The sequence below is a fragment of the Pithys albifrons genome, chromosome 6, assembly GCF_047495875.1.
Source record: "Pithys albifrons albifrons isolate INPA30051 chromosome 6, PitAlb_v1, whole genome shotgun sequence".
NCBI lineage: Eukaryota > Metazoa > Chordata > Aves > Passeriformes > Thamnophilidae > Pithys > Pithys albifrons.
In genome coordinates this window covers 45,389,267-45,404,327 of record NC_092463.1, presented here as the reverse complement: position 1 = coordinate 45,404,327, position 15,061 = coordinate 45,389,267, and the positions used below count along the sequence as shown (strand labels likewise).

Sequence of the window (15,061 nt, the reverse complement as noted above, 5' to 3'; positions counted from 1 at the left end):
GTGCTAGTTCATCCTGTTTCACACATCCTATTTCACACTTCATAATTCTAGCTAAAACTACTGGTATAATAAACATGTAAGAGAGGAACAACAGGAATTTGCTTTTGGAGGACACTAAATCAAGTGAGAATTAATGTAGTTGTGGTTTAAAACAGTTTATATGCCCTTGAGTGATGGAAGAATGCTTTGCTACGGCTATACTTAGTTTTTAACTGTGGAAGAGAGGATTTTTTACAAATCAATGCTGAAGGAGTTTATCCTGACTTGATATACTTTTTTTTATGTACTCTGGTTGTCCCTGCCCTTTTCTGACCTTATAAAACTCTGCAGCTTGGTGTACTGATGTGCCAAAGTGCCATGTAAAACTTGTTCTGTTGCTGTGATACCCAAATCCGTCACATTTCCAACCTGTGAGTTGTAAACATATCTTGTAAATTTGATGTAGGAATAGGAAATACTTGCTCAAAGAGCCTGCAGCCTATTGATCTGGCTTCTTTTCTGGTGTTCTCTCATCAGTGGTCTGTGCATGATATTATCACATTGCACCATACACATGTTCCTGCAGTTACCAGCATACTCTTCCCCCAAAGACTGCCTTTGCTTAGAGTGGACTTTCTGAAGGGTTCAGTGTCTTGTGATGTGGTCCATTGTGTCATAGGATAATTTGTAAAAGAAAGGAAGGTGGAAGTCAAACATATGTCTTACATAATTGTTTTTTACTTTTGGAGTTGCTTTGTTCTAGGCTGGCGATACCACAAGACTTAACTGGTACTTGCCTTGCGCATCATGGTGGAAGCATCTGCATCACTGTGGCTGAGGGCAGTGTTACCTTCTTGCTGTAAAGAGTTGCTGTGCCATGAAGTGAAAAATGTGTAGTACTTGAGATCATAACAAGATTCTGTACTCATTTGTTAAACTCATTTTGATGCTATTGTTAGTATTTAGTGTTTTATGAATAGCTGTGCTGGTGCTGTGAAATTGGTGTAGGTTTTGTCCTGAAGAACTGCCACAAGAGATGCAATTTATATAATTCATGTTCCTTTTGCACTCAGTTTTATATAAACATGCTGAATAAAGGCAATGTTAATTATAGTATTGTCTTTTTTGACTTTGATTTTTGCAGCCTAAAAAATACTTTTATGAGGGTCTCATTCTCAAAAAGAGACTAATTTGCTTGGTATCTCTGTCTTCCTCATTTTCTTCTTCGGATACTTCCTTACTCTTTGAATACTTGTCATTGTCCAAATTTGCCTACAGATTGCAGCTTCTCAAACTTTTTGCCATGTGCGTTATCTCTGTCTTCCTCGGGCACTTCAGTGCTTGGCTTCTCTGAGCAAGGAAGAAAAGCTCGGTGGTGTACAAAATGTAGACTTTTTCTTCTGTTTAGTGTTTATGGACTCAGCATGACACAGAGCTACAGGCTGGGTTGGGATTTACAATCTTTGCCTCTGAGGGTTGTCTGCCACCTGAGAACCTGCTTACATGTCTGTCTCCTGGACTTATGCCTGGGCCAGTGACATTTACCACAGACTTCCATGCAATAAGGAATTAGTTGGTCTTCTTTTCTGGGAAGTGTGACCCTCTGTGTTGATAGTTTTACTCCAATGTGAAATGTAGGTAAAATTCTCATTGGCTTTCAGGTGACAGGAGTACCTGCTTGCCAAATTTACAAACTTGTTCTCCAACACATTGAGCAATTTGAATTTGTTTTGAGAGTCGTTTGACTAGTTTTGAGTTTGAATGTTTCAATCATTCTGGAAATGGCACAAATTGGAAAAAAATTCAGCCCAATCAGGTGAAATCTCACAAATGAACTTAAAGTAGTAGAAAGCAGGCCATAGGGAGCTTGGAAGGCATGTAACAGCTGTGCCAGCAGCGCTGCATAGAGCACCCTAAACTCTGCTGCTGCAAAAGTTTCTCTGACCTTTGTATATTGTTTCCCTCACCTCTACCTGTTTCTGTCTCTTATCTTCTCCCAGCAAAAGCCAAATCCAAATGTGGTGCCACGTTCTTCCCCTGCGCTAGTGGGATCCACTGCATCATTGGCCGCTTCCGGTGCAACGGCTTTGAGGACTGTCCCGACGGCAGTGATGAGGAGAACTGCAGTAAGTGTGGGCCTGTGTGCCAGTGAGAGCACTGCTTTTTCTTTGTTCTGATTTATACCACTGAGAAAGGAAGCATTTGGTAGCCTTTAGTTTCTGAGCCAAATATTCTTCCTGTCATTTACAACTCAGATAATCCTTTTCTCTTTGTGAATGAATATGTCTTTTTTTTTTAAGGTCCAGCTCACTGTTGCTTTGTATGTAGTGCCTGTATGATGCTTCAAGCCCCTTTGTGACTTTGAAATGAGTTTGTGGCTTTCGAATGAGTTTTAAGCTTCATGTTTTCTTTAAACATATTCTCTGTACTCAAATATAACTCAAATTGGGCAAATATTAAATATCATGTTGAATTCTTGCATTTTTATTTGCCTTTTTCTTGTCACTGAAGAATATCGTGCATTTATTCATCAGTACATTTAGGTGTCTCTATTTATATATGTTCTCAAACAACAGAAAAGCAAATAATGGCATATTTAGTGAAACAGGTTCTGGGAAGGAGGAGATTCTTCAAGGCAGACGAGCCTGCTAATGCACTGGCTTCACAGAATCATAGAATGTTCTGAGTTGGAAGGGATGCACAAGGATTATGAAGTCCAGCTCTTAAGTGAATGGCCTGTATGAGGATCAAACCTGCAACCTTGGTGTTGTTAGTGCCATGCTCCAATCAAATGAGCTAATGTCAGCTTGAGCTGCTGTTTAGCAGCTTGAAACAGAGAGTTCATCTGGAGTACTGCTTGACTTGGTCTAAACTCTCTGTATGTGGCTACATAGATCCATTTGTATTTGTAAGTCTAGCCGGGATATATCAGTAAGGAAAAGTTATGTTAATCCAACAGCTCTCTTTTTTTTTGTCAGAAGATGGTAAAACTATGGGTCTGCAGGTGAAAGCTTCCAGCAAAATACTTGCTAGTTACCTTGTTGGAGCATGCTGTTTTTAATGATATTTAAACATCAGGAAGAGGACAACAGACACCAGCTTTCAAAGATAACAAAAGGGGCGATTTTTGCAGTGATCTATCACTGTCTGCTTCTTGGCGGACTTACCTTTCTTGATTGTATGCTTTCCCTCACAGCATGAACATCTCATAAGGTGCCATCTCTTGTTGGTTTGGGCCCTGGGAGGACTGTGACAGGGAGTTAACACTTCAGCAGAGCATTGATGGCTAAGGAAATTCCTTTGAGTTATGCTTAAACTAGTGCACTGAAAGAAGTTCTGAAGTATCCTTGAGGTGTTAGACTGACAAGTGACAGGTCTCAACTGAAAGTGCACCAGGTCATGAAGTTCTTTATGAATGAAACAATTTCCCATGAGCTTGTAATGTGTAGCTTCAATGGGACCTTACAGCTGACGTTAACATGGTGCTAATCTTCCTGTTTCTCTATGCCCTTTAAGCACATACTTGGTGGTTTCTAGCATTTCTAAATGTCTAGGCAGTGCTTATAAAGAGAAACAACAGTGTATGCCCTAAGGTGACCTCAAAAATCATTGTGATATGCAGTGTGCAGCAGTTTCAAACCAAAGGAGCTTTAACATGTTCATTTAGTTTGTCACCTCGTTACCAAGAACTGCTGTGATTCAGAGAGAGTGCCAAAAATTAAGGGACAGAGATTGATTTAAGAGTAGATATTAAAAATTGCTAAAATAAGCATATCTTGGCTAAGCGATGACTGTGTTGGAGGATATGCTGTATATGAAGGGTGCAAACACTGTTCAAGCAGGGATCGTATAGTGATCTATGCTGGGCTATAACTAAGAGCAGATAGTTGAAATTGAAAAAGAGAAATCTGTATCAAGGAAACTTCCTTGACAATGAGATGGATTGAAGCTGTGATGTAATCTGCTAAAAGTGTTGAAAACTGCACTGCTTGAAGCTTTAAATGAAAATATATATAGCATCTTAGAGCATATTTACTGCTGGATTCGGCATGGGTGAGAAGACTACCTGCATGAGTCTGCTTAGATACTATTCTGTTTTGGTTCTGTGTGCAACAGTGGGCATAATGTGGTATGGAATACAAACTTACTGGCTAGAAGAGGTCAGCTGTTAGCTCAGCCCAGCTCAAGTCAGCTGACAGCTTCGGCCTAGTCCAGACTTCAGAGCCCAAATCTAGGCCCACCTAGGTGAACCCATAACATTCTGAAAGGATTTTCTGGTTGCTACTGTAATGTGCATATTACCCTTAAAAATGAGTTGAAATTCAAACACTGAGAAGTTGAGAGATTTGAACATTGCCATTGTATCAATTCAAAACAGTGAATAGAATAGGGAAGGAGGAAAAAACCAGAAGCAGAGGTAAATAAACCACTGCCTGGCAGTTTTCAGGCAGGATCAGTGTCTTATAATATGAAACTTAAGCTAAGCTGAGTTTGTTGTAAAGGGAATCAACAGGCAGTGTTTATGGTAGTCAGTTCTGTCCATGTGTCTTCACTGTGAGCAAATGTGGAACAGTGATCATGATTGGGGCTCTTATGAAAATGAACAGAAGGCTTATCACAACTGTAGGTGGACTAAATCTCTGCTAATTGTAGTGAATCTTGCATGAATTAGAAGTTTCAGCTCTCCCTGTTTAGAGAGACAAGGTTGGTTTGATTGCAGTGACTCCCACATACTCAGCAAACAGACCAACTGTTGAGTTGCGGCCTGTTGTCATGTGTTGCTTATCGGCAATTTAATTGCCTGGGTAAGAGAATTTCTAATGGAAGATCTCACTTTCTCTTCTTGCAGCAGCAAATCCCTTGCTTTGCTCTACTGCCCGATTTCACTGTAAAAATGGTCTTTGCATTGATAAAAGCTTTGTGTGCGACAACCAAAATAACTGCCAAGACAACAGTGATGAAGAAAGCTGCGAAACCCCTCAAGGTAGGGATGGAGTTTTTATTCTGTTCTGGAATGTTATTCCAACTCAAATTAACACAGAACAGGCTCAGCAGAAAATACGATTCTGTTGGCTTGCTCTGAGTTGCCTGGAGCTGTGGTTTCCTCGGTCTGCAAGTAGCGAGATGAAATGTGTAGAGTGTGTGTTGTGTGCACGTATACATTTCATTCTCAGTGCTCAGAAGATTAGTATCTTTTTCAGATAAGTAAAAGTACACTTTTGCTTACATTTGTGATCCAGTGCTCACTGGAGTTGCTGGGAATCCATTTAGTCATTCTGTGAGATGGATTGGACCCAGGGGAATTGATAGTAAAGCTACAGTGGGAAGTGAATCTATCTATTTACCAGGTGAGTAAATCTTGTGTAGGCTTAAAGCTTTAGATCCTCATCACTTGGTTACTTTCTGAAAGACATGTTTCACTGCAGGACAAGTCTACAGTAGAAGCATTTATTCCTACCCTTGCTTGTTTCTGCAGAGTAAAGAATGAAGACAGGGAACAAAATTCTTGTTTGAAACTTATGTATTTAGTCTTGTGAGAATCTCAAAACAGTATTTGATTTTTTTTTCATTCTAACCCGTCCTATAAGTCTGTTGCTAGTGTTTTTCAATTTTGTTTTCTGTAACTTAATACCATAGTATTTTATAAAATATGAAGGATATACGAATAACTTGAGGTTAACAAATGATGTGTGCTGGGCATTAGCTACTAAACATTTTAATGTTCGAGTTACTAGAAAGATCAGGGTAGGTAAAATATGGGAGATGCTGGATATTTTCAGGGGAGATGTGATATGCTTCATGGTAAAGAAAGCAGGACATATGAAGAGAGATAAAGCAGGGTATGGAAGAATTGTAATTAGTGAAATTGAAGGAGAATGACTTAAATATCTAGCTGCACTGATCATTTAGTCTTTTGTGGAAAAGAAAATAATCCTGAGCTTAACATGGTGATAAATAGTCTTGACAATTCACAGAGAAAGAGGGAAAACACACAACAGCAATGCCTACAAAGCAGTGTTTATAGCAGTGGTGTGTGACAATCTCTTCTGTGTCATTCCTCTGCCTGACCTGTGAGCTCTGTCCTGCGGCTCCACATGTGAAGACTGAAGGGGTCATCCTGGTAGCTCATCTGTGTGCTGAGCTACATCACAGCCTGGGAACATAGCTCAAAGCCTCAGAGAGGGGCCTGGCCTGCCCCTACTCTCTGGAGCAGAGAGGAAAGGTCTAGTGAAAGACCAGCACATGCCAAGGTCTGAATTGTTCTTCACTACAGGTCTAAGACAGCATTATAAGATTAATGTGGGTGGTAAGATTTTGTGTTGGGTTTCTTTTTCTTTCTCTATTTTTTAGCTTCTGAAGCTTAAAGCAGCAGTGCTGTTTTCCAAGGTTGGGATGACTGCTTCTTCTGCAGATTAATTGGCTGGATTGCCTCCAGGATGTTTGTTGTCATGACAATCTGCTTTTGGGAGCGACTGTCAGGCACAGGAGAAGAAAAGAGCTGTATTTCATGAAGCACTTACTTTTGTCTCTATATTTGGTCCTTCTAGAAATGTCAGATTAGGAAGAAAGTTAAGCAAATTCTGTCTGATAATATGTGTGAACGAGACCCAAAAAAGGAATAAAGAACGAACTCTCATTAGGACAAGAGCGTGCATGGTTGATGGACTTTTTTATTTAAAAAAAAAATAGTCTGAGCAGGGAGTTGGAAATGAGGAGTTCCCAAAGTGAAATGCTGTTGTGCAGAGCATATGTGATTGGTTTTGCCCTTTGGCAGCTCAGAGTCTCCCTGAATTCCTGTTTCACCATCTGTAAGTGCATGATGCTTGGGTACCTGTCTTTCAAAGCAAGGATTAAAGTGTTAGTTGTTCAACTTCCCATTTGAGTGTAAATGACAATTCCCTTGGGAGTTTGCAGCTATGGATATGTCTGTCCTGGTTTCCAAACACACCAACTACTTTGTGTTAATTGGGAGTTAGAGGCTACTGTGGACAGTCTTTCATTTCTCACAATTCTTTCTACAGCAGATCTAATTACTGTAATTACAATGTGTTTCATGTTAACACAGTAGCCGAGAATCCTGGTCATTAACTAGAAATCAAGTGCTCTGGGTACTTAGGGACAGAGCAAAGCAAATCTGTAGGGCATTATAAAATGAAAATAGTGGGTTTTCTTCCCACTGGCTATGTTACCATGTCAAATGTGATAGCTTTAGTTCAGTGTAATTGAGTGCAGTCTGACATAAGAGATTGCCCTTGTGTTCTGTTTTTATATCTATAAATGTGTTGATTTAGAAGTCACTAAGCTTCTGAACCACTGTATGATAGTGTCATCATCACCATTTAACAGATGGGGAAGACAGGGCATAGATCAGCTAAACAAAATGTTCCCAGAGTGCCATCCTGACTGGTAGGAGTAGAGCTTCATCCGTGCTTGTCTGCTTCAGGGGCATGTCATAAGACTCGATCAATGTTTGCAAACTGTTTTGAGATACTGTGATAACACAGGAAATAGAAGCGTTAATTATTAATTGATGCTTTGCTTTCCTTCTGCTCTTGGGTATACTGACAAGCTTTTTAAATTAACACCTCTTCTACTCCTCCATGAACTTCAAAGGCCTCCTTGATCCTGGTGTCATTTCTGGAAAGCTCCAGTAGCATATCAGTTTGGTTTGTGTCAGATACTCTTCCATGCATGAAGATTCTTTCCATCAAGAAGGATCACTGCAGGCTGGGAGAACAGGAATGTCACCTCCTACTGAAAAACATACTGACCCAGCTTTGACGTGGAATACTTCCATTCTCAATGAATAATAGCTTTACTACCATGCTGCTCTTTGAGATGAGCTGGAAGATGTGTGTTTATAAAGATTAATTTTAGTCATAAGTAGGAACAGATTCATTTGAGAGGAGTGAGACACATGTCCCAGGATTTAGTTGTGAAAATGAGAGGAAGATTAAATTCTGGAGGACATGTCCCTGCCCTCCTTTCTCATTATCATTTGTAACTGAGTGTTGCATATCTTGTATGTCATGAGGAAAGTGTCAGATTAAACTATGACAATTGAGCAGCAAATCAAAGAATTCAACTCTAAATCCTGACAAATATTTTGTAGTTCTTGTCACTGCCATGATAAACTTCAGGGCTGTTCCTTTAATCCCACCCCAGCTGTGCTTTGGTCATCTCAGTTTTTCAGCATTGAAGTAGTATGGCCAAATATTTTGCCTTTGTCTAGAATGTGGTGTATTAATCACAGTAGGTGCTTGAGTTTTGAGATTGGATGGAGGATATAATTGCTTGGATTATGCATGAGTTGAATGTATGAATTGCTTTTTCTAGGACATTATTCCAGTTTTAACACTAACAGTGATTGGAAATTTCTGGTCCTGTTCTGTATTTAATGGATTTTATTTCAGAAAAGTTCCTCTCCCACACACTCTTCTTTCTCTTATTACTTTAAGATCTTTCCCTATGCCTTGAATTAGCTGACAGTGCTAATCATTCATAGCATCTAATCCGGGTGTACTCCTTGTGCCTGCCTGTCACTGGGGGGCATTTCCTGTTCAGTGACAGGCATCCACTCAATTGGAAGGGAATTTCACCTTCTTAATATTTTTCAACAACTGTGTAAATTTGTTGAGCTTCTAGGACTGTATTTAATTTATTCTCTGAATTATGGTTTTTTTATCTAAATGTGTCCTCATAGTGCTTCTTCCATTAGCTTTTCCTTCATTTTGTGCTTTTAGTTTAGAAGGCTTTAACATCAACAAAAGCACACTGGATATTTTAATTCAAACTCATTTTCCTTTTGTGGCCCTTCTTTCTGTCTAAGTTTGGTAAATACCTTCAATAGCTTTAACCCTGTTGCCTAGGAAAAGGAGTTTTATTGCTGTTGGTCTGTGTTCACTGTAAAGAGAGGCTCTTGACTTCAGTAATGTTTCTGAAAGTCTAGTTCTGCAGTTGTTAGTAAACAGTACCATTGTGGTTATAAACCACATGTTTTGCAAGTGTTTAGAAGTTAATTCTTGTCCTGTGTTTCTACAGTGTGGATACCTCTTTCTTTTATTTTTACATATCTTTTCATTGAATTTGTGTTAGGATTTTGATATACCCCAGTATTCTAAACAGATTTAGAAGCATACAGAGTTTTAGAAGTCTCTGCTCTTTTCTCTGTTGCATGTATAAATTGCTTGTATAAAAATTGTGAACATACTATAAAATCTGGTAAATAAGAATAAAAAATAAGTAGAAAACTCTTCAAAATGTTGACTTACTAAAATTAATTTTTCAACGATAATATGAATTCTGTAATGATAATTTCTGTGGATTAAGGTATAGTCAAAGTTGGAAGCAAACTGGCTGTAGAGGTAAGCACTATGGCCATTGCTAGTGTTTGCATGATTGAGTTGTAATGCATAGTGGGTTTTAGAACTGACAGCTAAGTGGAACAGACATATACTAAATTTCAATGAAATGCCACAAAATCTAATTTATGAAACACAAATAGCTTCCAGAACGTCCCATTGCATAAGGAGCTTGTAACCAGCCCATTGGACTTGGTAAATTGAAATTCTGAAATTCCCAAATGCTGTGGTATCACTTAGACATCCCAAAGCTTTCTAGTCTGCTCCTGGCTGCATACTTTTCCTTTTTTTTTTTTTTTAGTCTCTCTTTGACTCATTATAGACTCAGCCTGTAAAATGAAGCTCAACTTGCAATTATTGTGCATAATCTTAGCCCAGATTCAGCCTACGGCAGGAATTTGATACTCAGAGGCAGACTGAATAGAAGCAGAAACTTAAAGAAGGATACAAATAGAATGTCACTGAATGTTTTATTAAATGAAGGCTTTGCCTGAGTGTATTTAGCTCTCTCATATCTCCCTTTTATAACACTTGCTAGATGGAAATGTTTTTGTCAGCTGTGAATTCTTTCTTCCCTGTGTTACTCCATTCCCTGAATCCAAGCTTCCTCTCCTTTCCCCTTTTCTCTCCTCATAAGATTATTTATTTGAGAGGATTCTTGTCAAGAAAAAAAATGGATCCATCTTCAGATGAGCTACAGGAGGCAGATGTTCGTAAGTCAGTACTGGTATTTCAGGTGACTGGTAAGTTCATCTGTGCATTAATTTTGACAGTATGTGGACTCTGCTATCTCTGCTGCCTCCCAGACTGTGCTGCATCCGTCGTTTGTAAAATGGATTGTTCACCACTTGATAGGAACAACAGATAATAACCCAGGCATTATTGTACCGGGGCCCGTAGTCATTCAGAAGCACGGTAACTTCTGAGTGGGACTGAGAGGGGAACTCTTACTTAACTGTACATGGAGGCTATAAAATTAAAGCAGTTTAAAATAAATGTGAGGATCTTAGGGAGAGTTCCAGCCAGTTGGTACAACTGGATTTGAGTTGCTCTGTCTCTCAGCTCCCTAAGCTTGTGAATAGGACAAGGTTTTGATGCAGAACAGCATATGTACCTGAGGAATAGTCTTCTTGTAGACCAGTATTTTGCTACTGCAGACACTGTGGCATGTAATTTTGGCAGAATCATTAAAGACGTGCTGATAGAATGTTACGCTACCCCTGTTTGCAGAGCACCTGTTCTATTACGAGCAGTATAATGTGCTAATAGCCAAGCAATGACTTCAAGTCTTCAGATGGACAACAAACTTACTTAGAAGGGTGTTTGTATATCAGGAAGGTGTCCATACTCTTCACTTAATCTCCTACTGAGCCCACCTTGGATGGTTTTAAACTCAAAATTACAAGCAGATTATGAGGTGGCTACTGTAAAAATCAGTTTTATGACTTGGGTCAAATTTTAGATGACGTGTTGTGTCACTGGGAGTCAACATGTTTGCCAACAGCTTTATCAGGGATAAAGAGGAATAAAAATAGGATCTGGCCACTCTCATCTTGACCTGAAATCAAGTCCTGGAAGATAGTAAGGACAGGTAACTAACTTTGTGCCTGCAGCTTGTGTTAAGCCTGTTTTGTAGACAAATGTACTTCGGGATGCTGATGGTAGCCTTCCCTCAAGGTACAGCTTAATCCCATGATGGAAGAGCCAGTCTAACTGGAGTGCCTCATTGGACTCTTGCTGATAACTTTTTAATTTTTTCTGTTGTCTGTTGGACTGAAATTGCAGGTGTCAGGCTGGTTACAAAAACAGGAGGTGCAAGGAGTAACTGCGTATCAGATACTTTTCTAACAGCCCGTGGCTGATGAGCAGAGGTGACTATTGAGTCTGCCACTGCGTAGGGTTTTCTCACCTGTGCAAGGGTGAAATCTGAGCTCTTAGCAATTGTGTCCAGACATTTTTACCATCACTTTGTGACATTTATTCCTAATTAACAGTTCCAGAAGTGGGTAGTGACATGAATATCCAGTTTCATTGCCTGTACTTCAGAACTTCAGAAATGGGTGATAAAATGTCACGCTAGAGGAAGACAAGTGTAAAATAAAGGACATTCTTTTTCCCCATTGATCTTGAGGTTCATTAAATTATCTCTTCAGCAGCAATTACTTTCAAATACATATTCTACAAGTTTATGACTTTATGTAGGTGTTTAAATTCACTGTATGTATTGGCATGTCATGCCATGTCTTGGTTGCTGAATTGCATTAACTTTTCATAGATGTCAGCATGATTTAATTGTGCAGAAGACTTCTGTTGCTGGACTGTAGCTGCCAGCCCCCAGTCTTTTTGCTGTGAATGGAGGGAATCCAAGTAAAAGGCACAGATGTTAATTTTTGACTTTGTGTAAAAAAAAAAATCAGTTCTAGGTTAGGTGACTAAGTGCACTTCCTACAGTTATTGTAGAAAATTAGTATAGCATTTGTATTTAAAATGAAACTTTTTCTTTGTACAGTTTCATACTGGGACAGCCTGTTTTTATTGGAAAATGGTACTTGTCAATAGCAAACACATGTCAGGAAAGAGCCACAGCAAAAGTTTCCTGAGTTCAGTACTGACAAGACGCTCTCACTAGCAGAGTGGGAGTTAGCTTGGATTTCTCTTCTGCTCTGAGTTCTAACCCTCATTCATCAGACTAGCCTGCCACAACCTGTAATTCTACTTTCAAGCCCAGCTGGGAGCTGATCTGCAAGGCTCTCCCACCACATCTGGCCCCATCAGCCCTGCAGTTTCAGTCAAATGGCAAACCTTGTTGTTTAGCATGATTATTGACATTAATCTTAGGTAAGTGATAATGATTTTAGCGTAAATCTGTCTTTGAGACCTGTGCGCATTAATCAGATCAGCAAAAAGTCTGAGGTTAATTTATGCTTCAGTGCCTTTGCAAATCTTGGTGTGGCATTATCATGTGTGTAACCACTAGTTAGAAATTATTTCCAAGGATGAACTATTGAAGAAGGTGGCAGCATTCAGCAGTTTGCACTGGGACTTGGGCAGATAGCACCAGTGACCCTTTCTTTCTCTTTAGGAGTTGGTCTGGGGTTTTTGTGCAGCAGTGGAATTGTTTGGAAGACCAGTTTTGCTGCTCAGACCCGGGGGCGGGGGAGAAACAGATCCTAGGAACCTGTGTGTCAGACTTCGGGGTAGATTTTTTGTTTGTTTTGGTTTTCCCCCCCAAGCAGCTGCCAGCAGTAAAGTTGGAAGATGTGGGTCCTAAAATGTCAGGCTGCAACCCTGTCCCCAGCTGAAACTAGTTTCACAGGTGGTTAAAATCTGTATCTTTTCACCCCTTCAGTTATATCTGGGAATAATTTGTGACATGTGATCTCTGTTAAAGTTTGTATGTTGGTCTTCCTCAAATGCAAAGGCACAATCAAAGCCAACATGACCCATTGTAAAAGTGTGTCTATTCAGATGTTGTAGTAGTTTAGTATGCAGCCAATTGTGTGATTGACCTAAGCAGCATATTGTCAGTGTAGAGTCCCCTAGAACAGGGCTACCAAGCTCTGCTGGAAGGTTTCACTGACATTTGCTCAACAAGAATAAATGCAGTGACTCCAGGTCAGCCAGATGTCCCTGTAGCTGGAATCTGTGCTGGTGCAATGCACTTGGTTCCTAGGAAGGAGAGCAGTTAGAAATGTGGAATTGCCTTCAGAAATGTAGGTGATCCCATTCGTGCAGGACCTCAATAGGTCTTAGCAGTTTGTGTCTGTTATTTTGAGAAATTCTTGTTTTAGAGTAATTCTGTTTTTTCTGTAAGTGGTTTCACTTTACTGTGCTAGGATAGCTACAAGTTTACTCTGCCTTACAGAAAATATGATTTTATATCATTCTATAGGACAAATAATATGGAACACTGAATTGTGGGGGATACCTCACTACTAAGGTGGTAATAATATAAAAGTGTATCTACCAGACCTTACTGTATTTTTTTGTCCACTCCTTCCAAGTGCTGGTCCCAGCCAAATCAACAGGAGCATTAACTTTCTGCTGCTGAAGCTAAAGGTACTTATTTCTTTATTGTAGGTCACACTTATGTTCCTATACCAGTGTACTGTGTTCACTGTGAAGCATAAATTGCTTCAGGGTGATTTTTAAAACACAAGCAAGTTGTCAGCCAGGGTTCTAGAGAATGGTATTTCATACTTCCTGATCTAAACGTAGCAAATGGAACTTGATAAGTAAGTGGATTATCACAAAAAAGAAAGTTTCTTGACAGGCTTTAGATTAAGCTGAGATTTATCCTTGGCCAAACATTTCTGTACCTCTAAGTGTGTGAAGAATGAGGCTGTTGAATTCTGACTTTTCCTTCTTTGCTGCTCTTGCCTAAAAACTTGTGTCCCAGAGTCTGATCAGGCTTTCTGGCAAAGCTGGGTACTGCTGTGCTTTTTCTTCTGCCTGCTGAAAATTGTGAAGTGATGAGACACATCACACCAGTCTTCAGTCTGTATGCTGTTCCCTGAGCTTGCCAAAGTAACTCATGCTCCCATCTCACATGACCAGACTTTTGGTGCTAATTTGCTGTAAAAGATTGTGTTAAAATTCCATATTTATGAGGGACATTAAAAACATAAAGTAATTATAGGGTTTTCAATTACATAAACATCAACATGCAATGGGAATTAGAAGCTGAATAATTAATTTTCTGTTTATTTGTAATACAGAGTCTATGCAAACAGTAAAACCTGGAAAACAATCAGGGGAAGGAGTGGGGAGAGTATGGTGTCATAAAGTGCTTTTAGCATCTCTCTTCAATTTCAGTTGAGATCTCCAAGTAGGTCTGGGCTATTAAGGGAGGTTGCAGCCTGGTGAGTAGGAAGCATTTTATGCAAAGTCGTGTTCGTACCTATGCCCTGCTAGGTAAATAGTGTTTCCATTAACATGGCTGAAGGTGGGGGCACTGGGAGTGCCTGTTCAAACGTCCTGAGCACACAACTGCCTTATGCTCACTGCCACTGGCCTGGTAAATGACCTTGGGCATTTTGGATCATATGCCTGATCTGTCTAATGTGTCAAAAATACCAAACTTTTAACTTTTGAAAGCTTAGTGAAAGATTATAAAGCTATTTGGAGAAAATATATATAATTAATCATTTCTGAATATTACCTCTCACCTGAAGTGCACTAGCTAGTCACTGTGGGGGTCTGGTCGTTGGTCCTGAATTACATCCTCTGAAGTTCCAAAGAAGCAGCTTTCAAGGCTTCATTTATTTTAATAGCATTATTACACTACAGTAAATGCAGAGATTACCAACTAGTTCTTAAGTGGAAGTAATTTTGAGGATCTGGTGCTTTTGTTAAGAAGTTAGGAAATGTGTTACGCTGCACTAAAACCTGTAGGAATTGAAAACTAATGTGTTCCATTTGTTCAACTGTTTTTTCTTACATCGTCATTTCCCTCTGCCTCCTACATGCTGAATAGCAAGCAAACACCAACCTCGATTTAGTGGTGGCTGAGAGGAAAATGCTTTTAGACTTTTGAGGCAGATTTTTCCATGGCAAATGGTGCTCATGATTTACCCTTACAGGAGAAGACTTAGGACTGTCCTTCTGCAGCGCAAGTTCTGGAGCTCACAGTTTTTCTGAACCAAAACTTGAACTGTTGGGTCAGTTAACTTTGAGGTGTATGAGGGCTGGACTCTTGCTGACTGGTTTGCAAGGAGATG

The 15,061-nt window shown here is 39.7% G+C and overlaps 1 protein-coding gene across 1 annotated transcript in view; it reads left to right on the top strand.

The window, feature by feature from the left end:
• Positions 1 to 15,061, top strand: part of LDLRAD3 (low density lipoprotein receptor class A domain containing 3) — a 103,495-nt gene that overhangs the window by 49,479 nt on the left and 38,955 nt on the right. The window contains exons 3-4 of the mRNA XM_071558660.1: positions 1,980 to 2,105; positions 4,829 to 4,963. Of these exons, the coding sequence (XP_071414761.1) occupies positions 1,980 to 2,105; positions 4,829 to 4,963 (261 nt within the window). The remainder of the gene's footprint in view (positions 1 to 1,979; positions 2,106 to 4,828; positions 4,964 to 15,061) is intronic.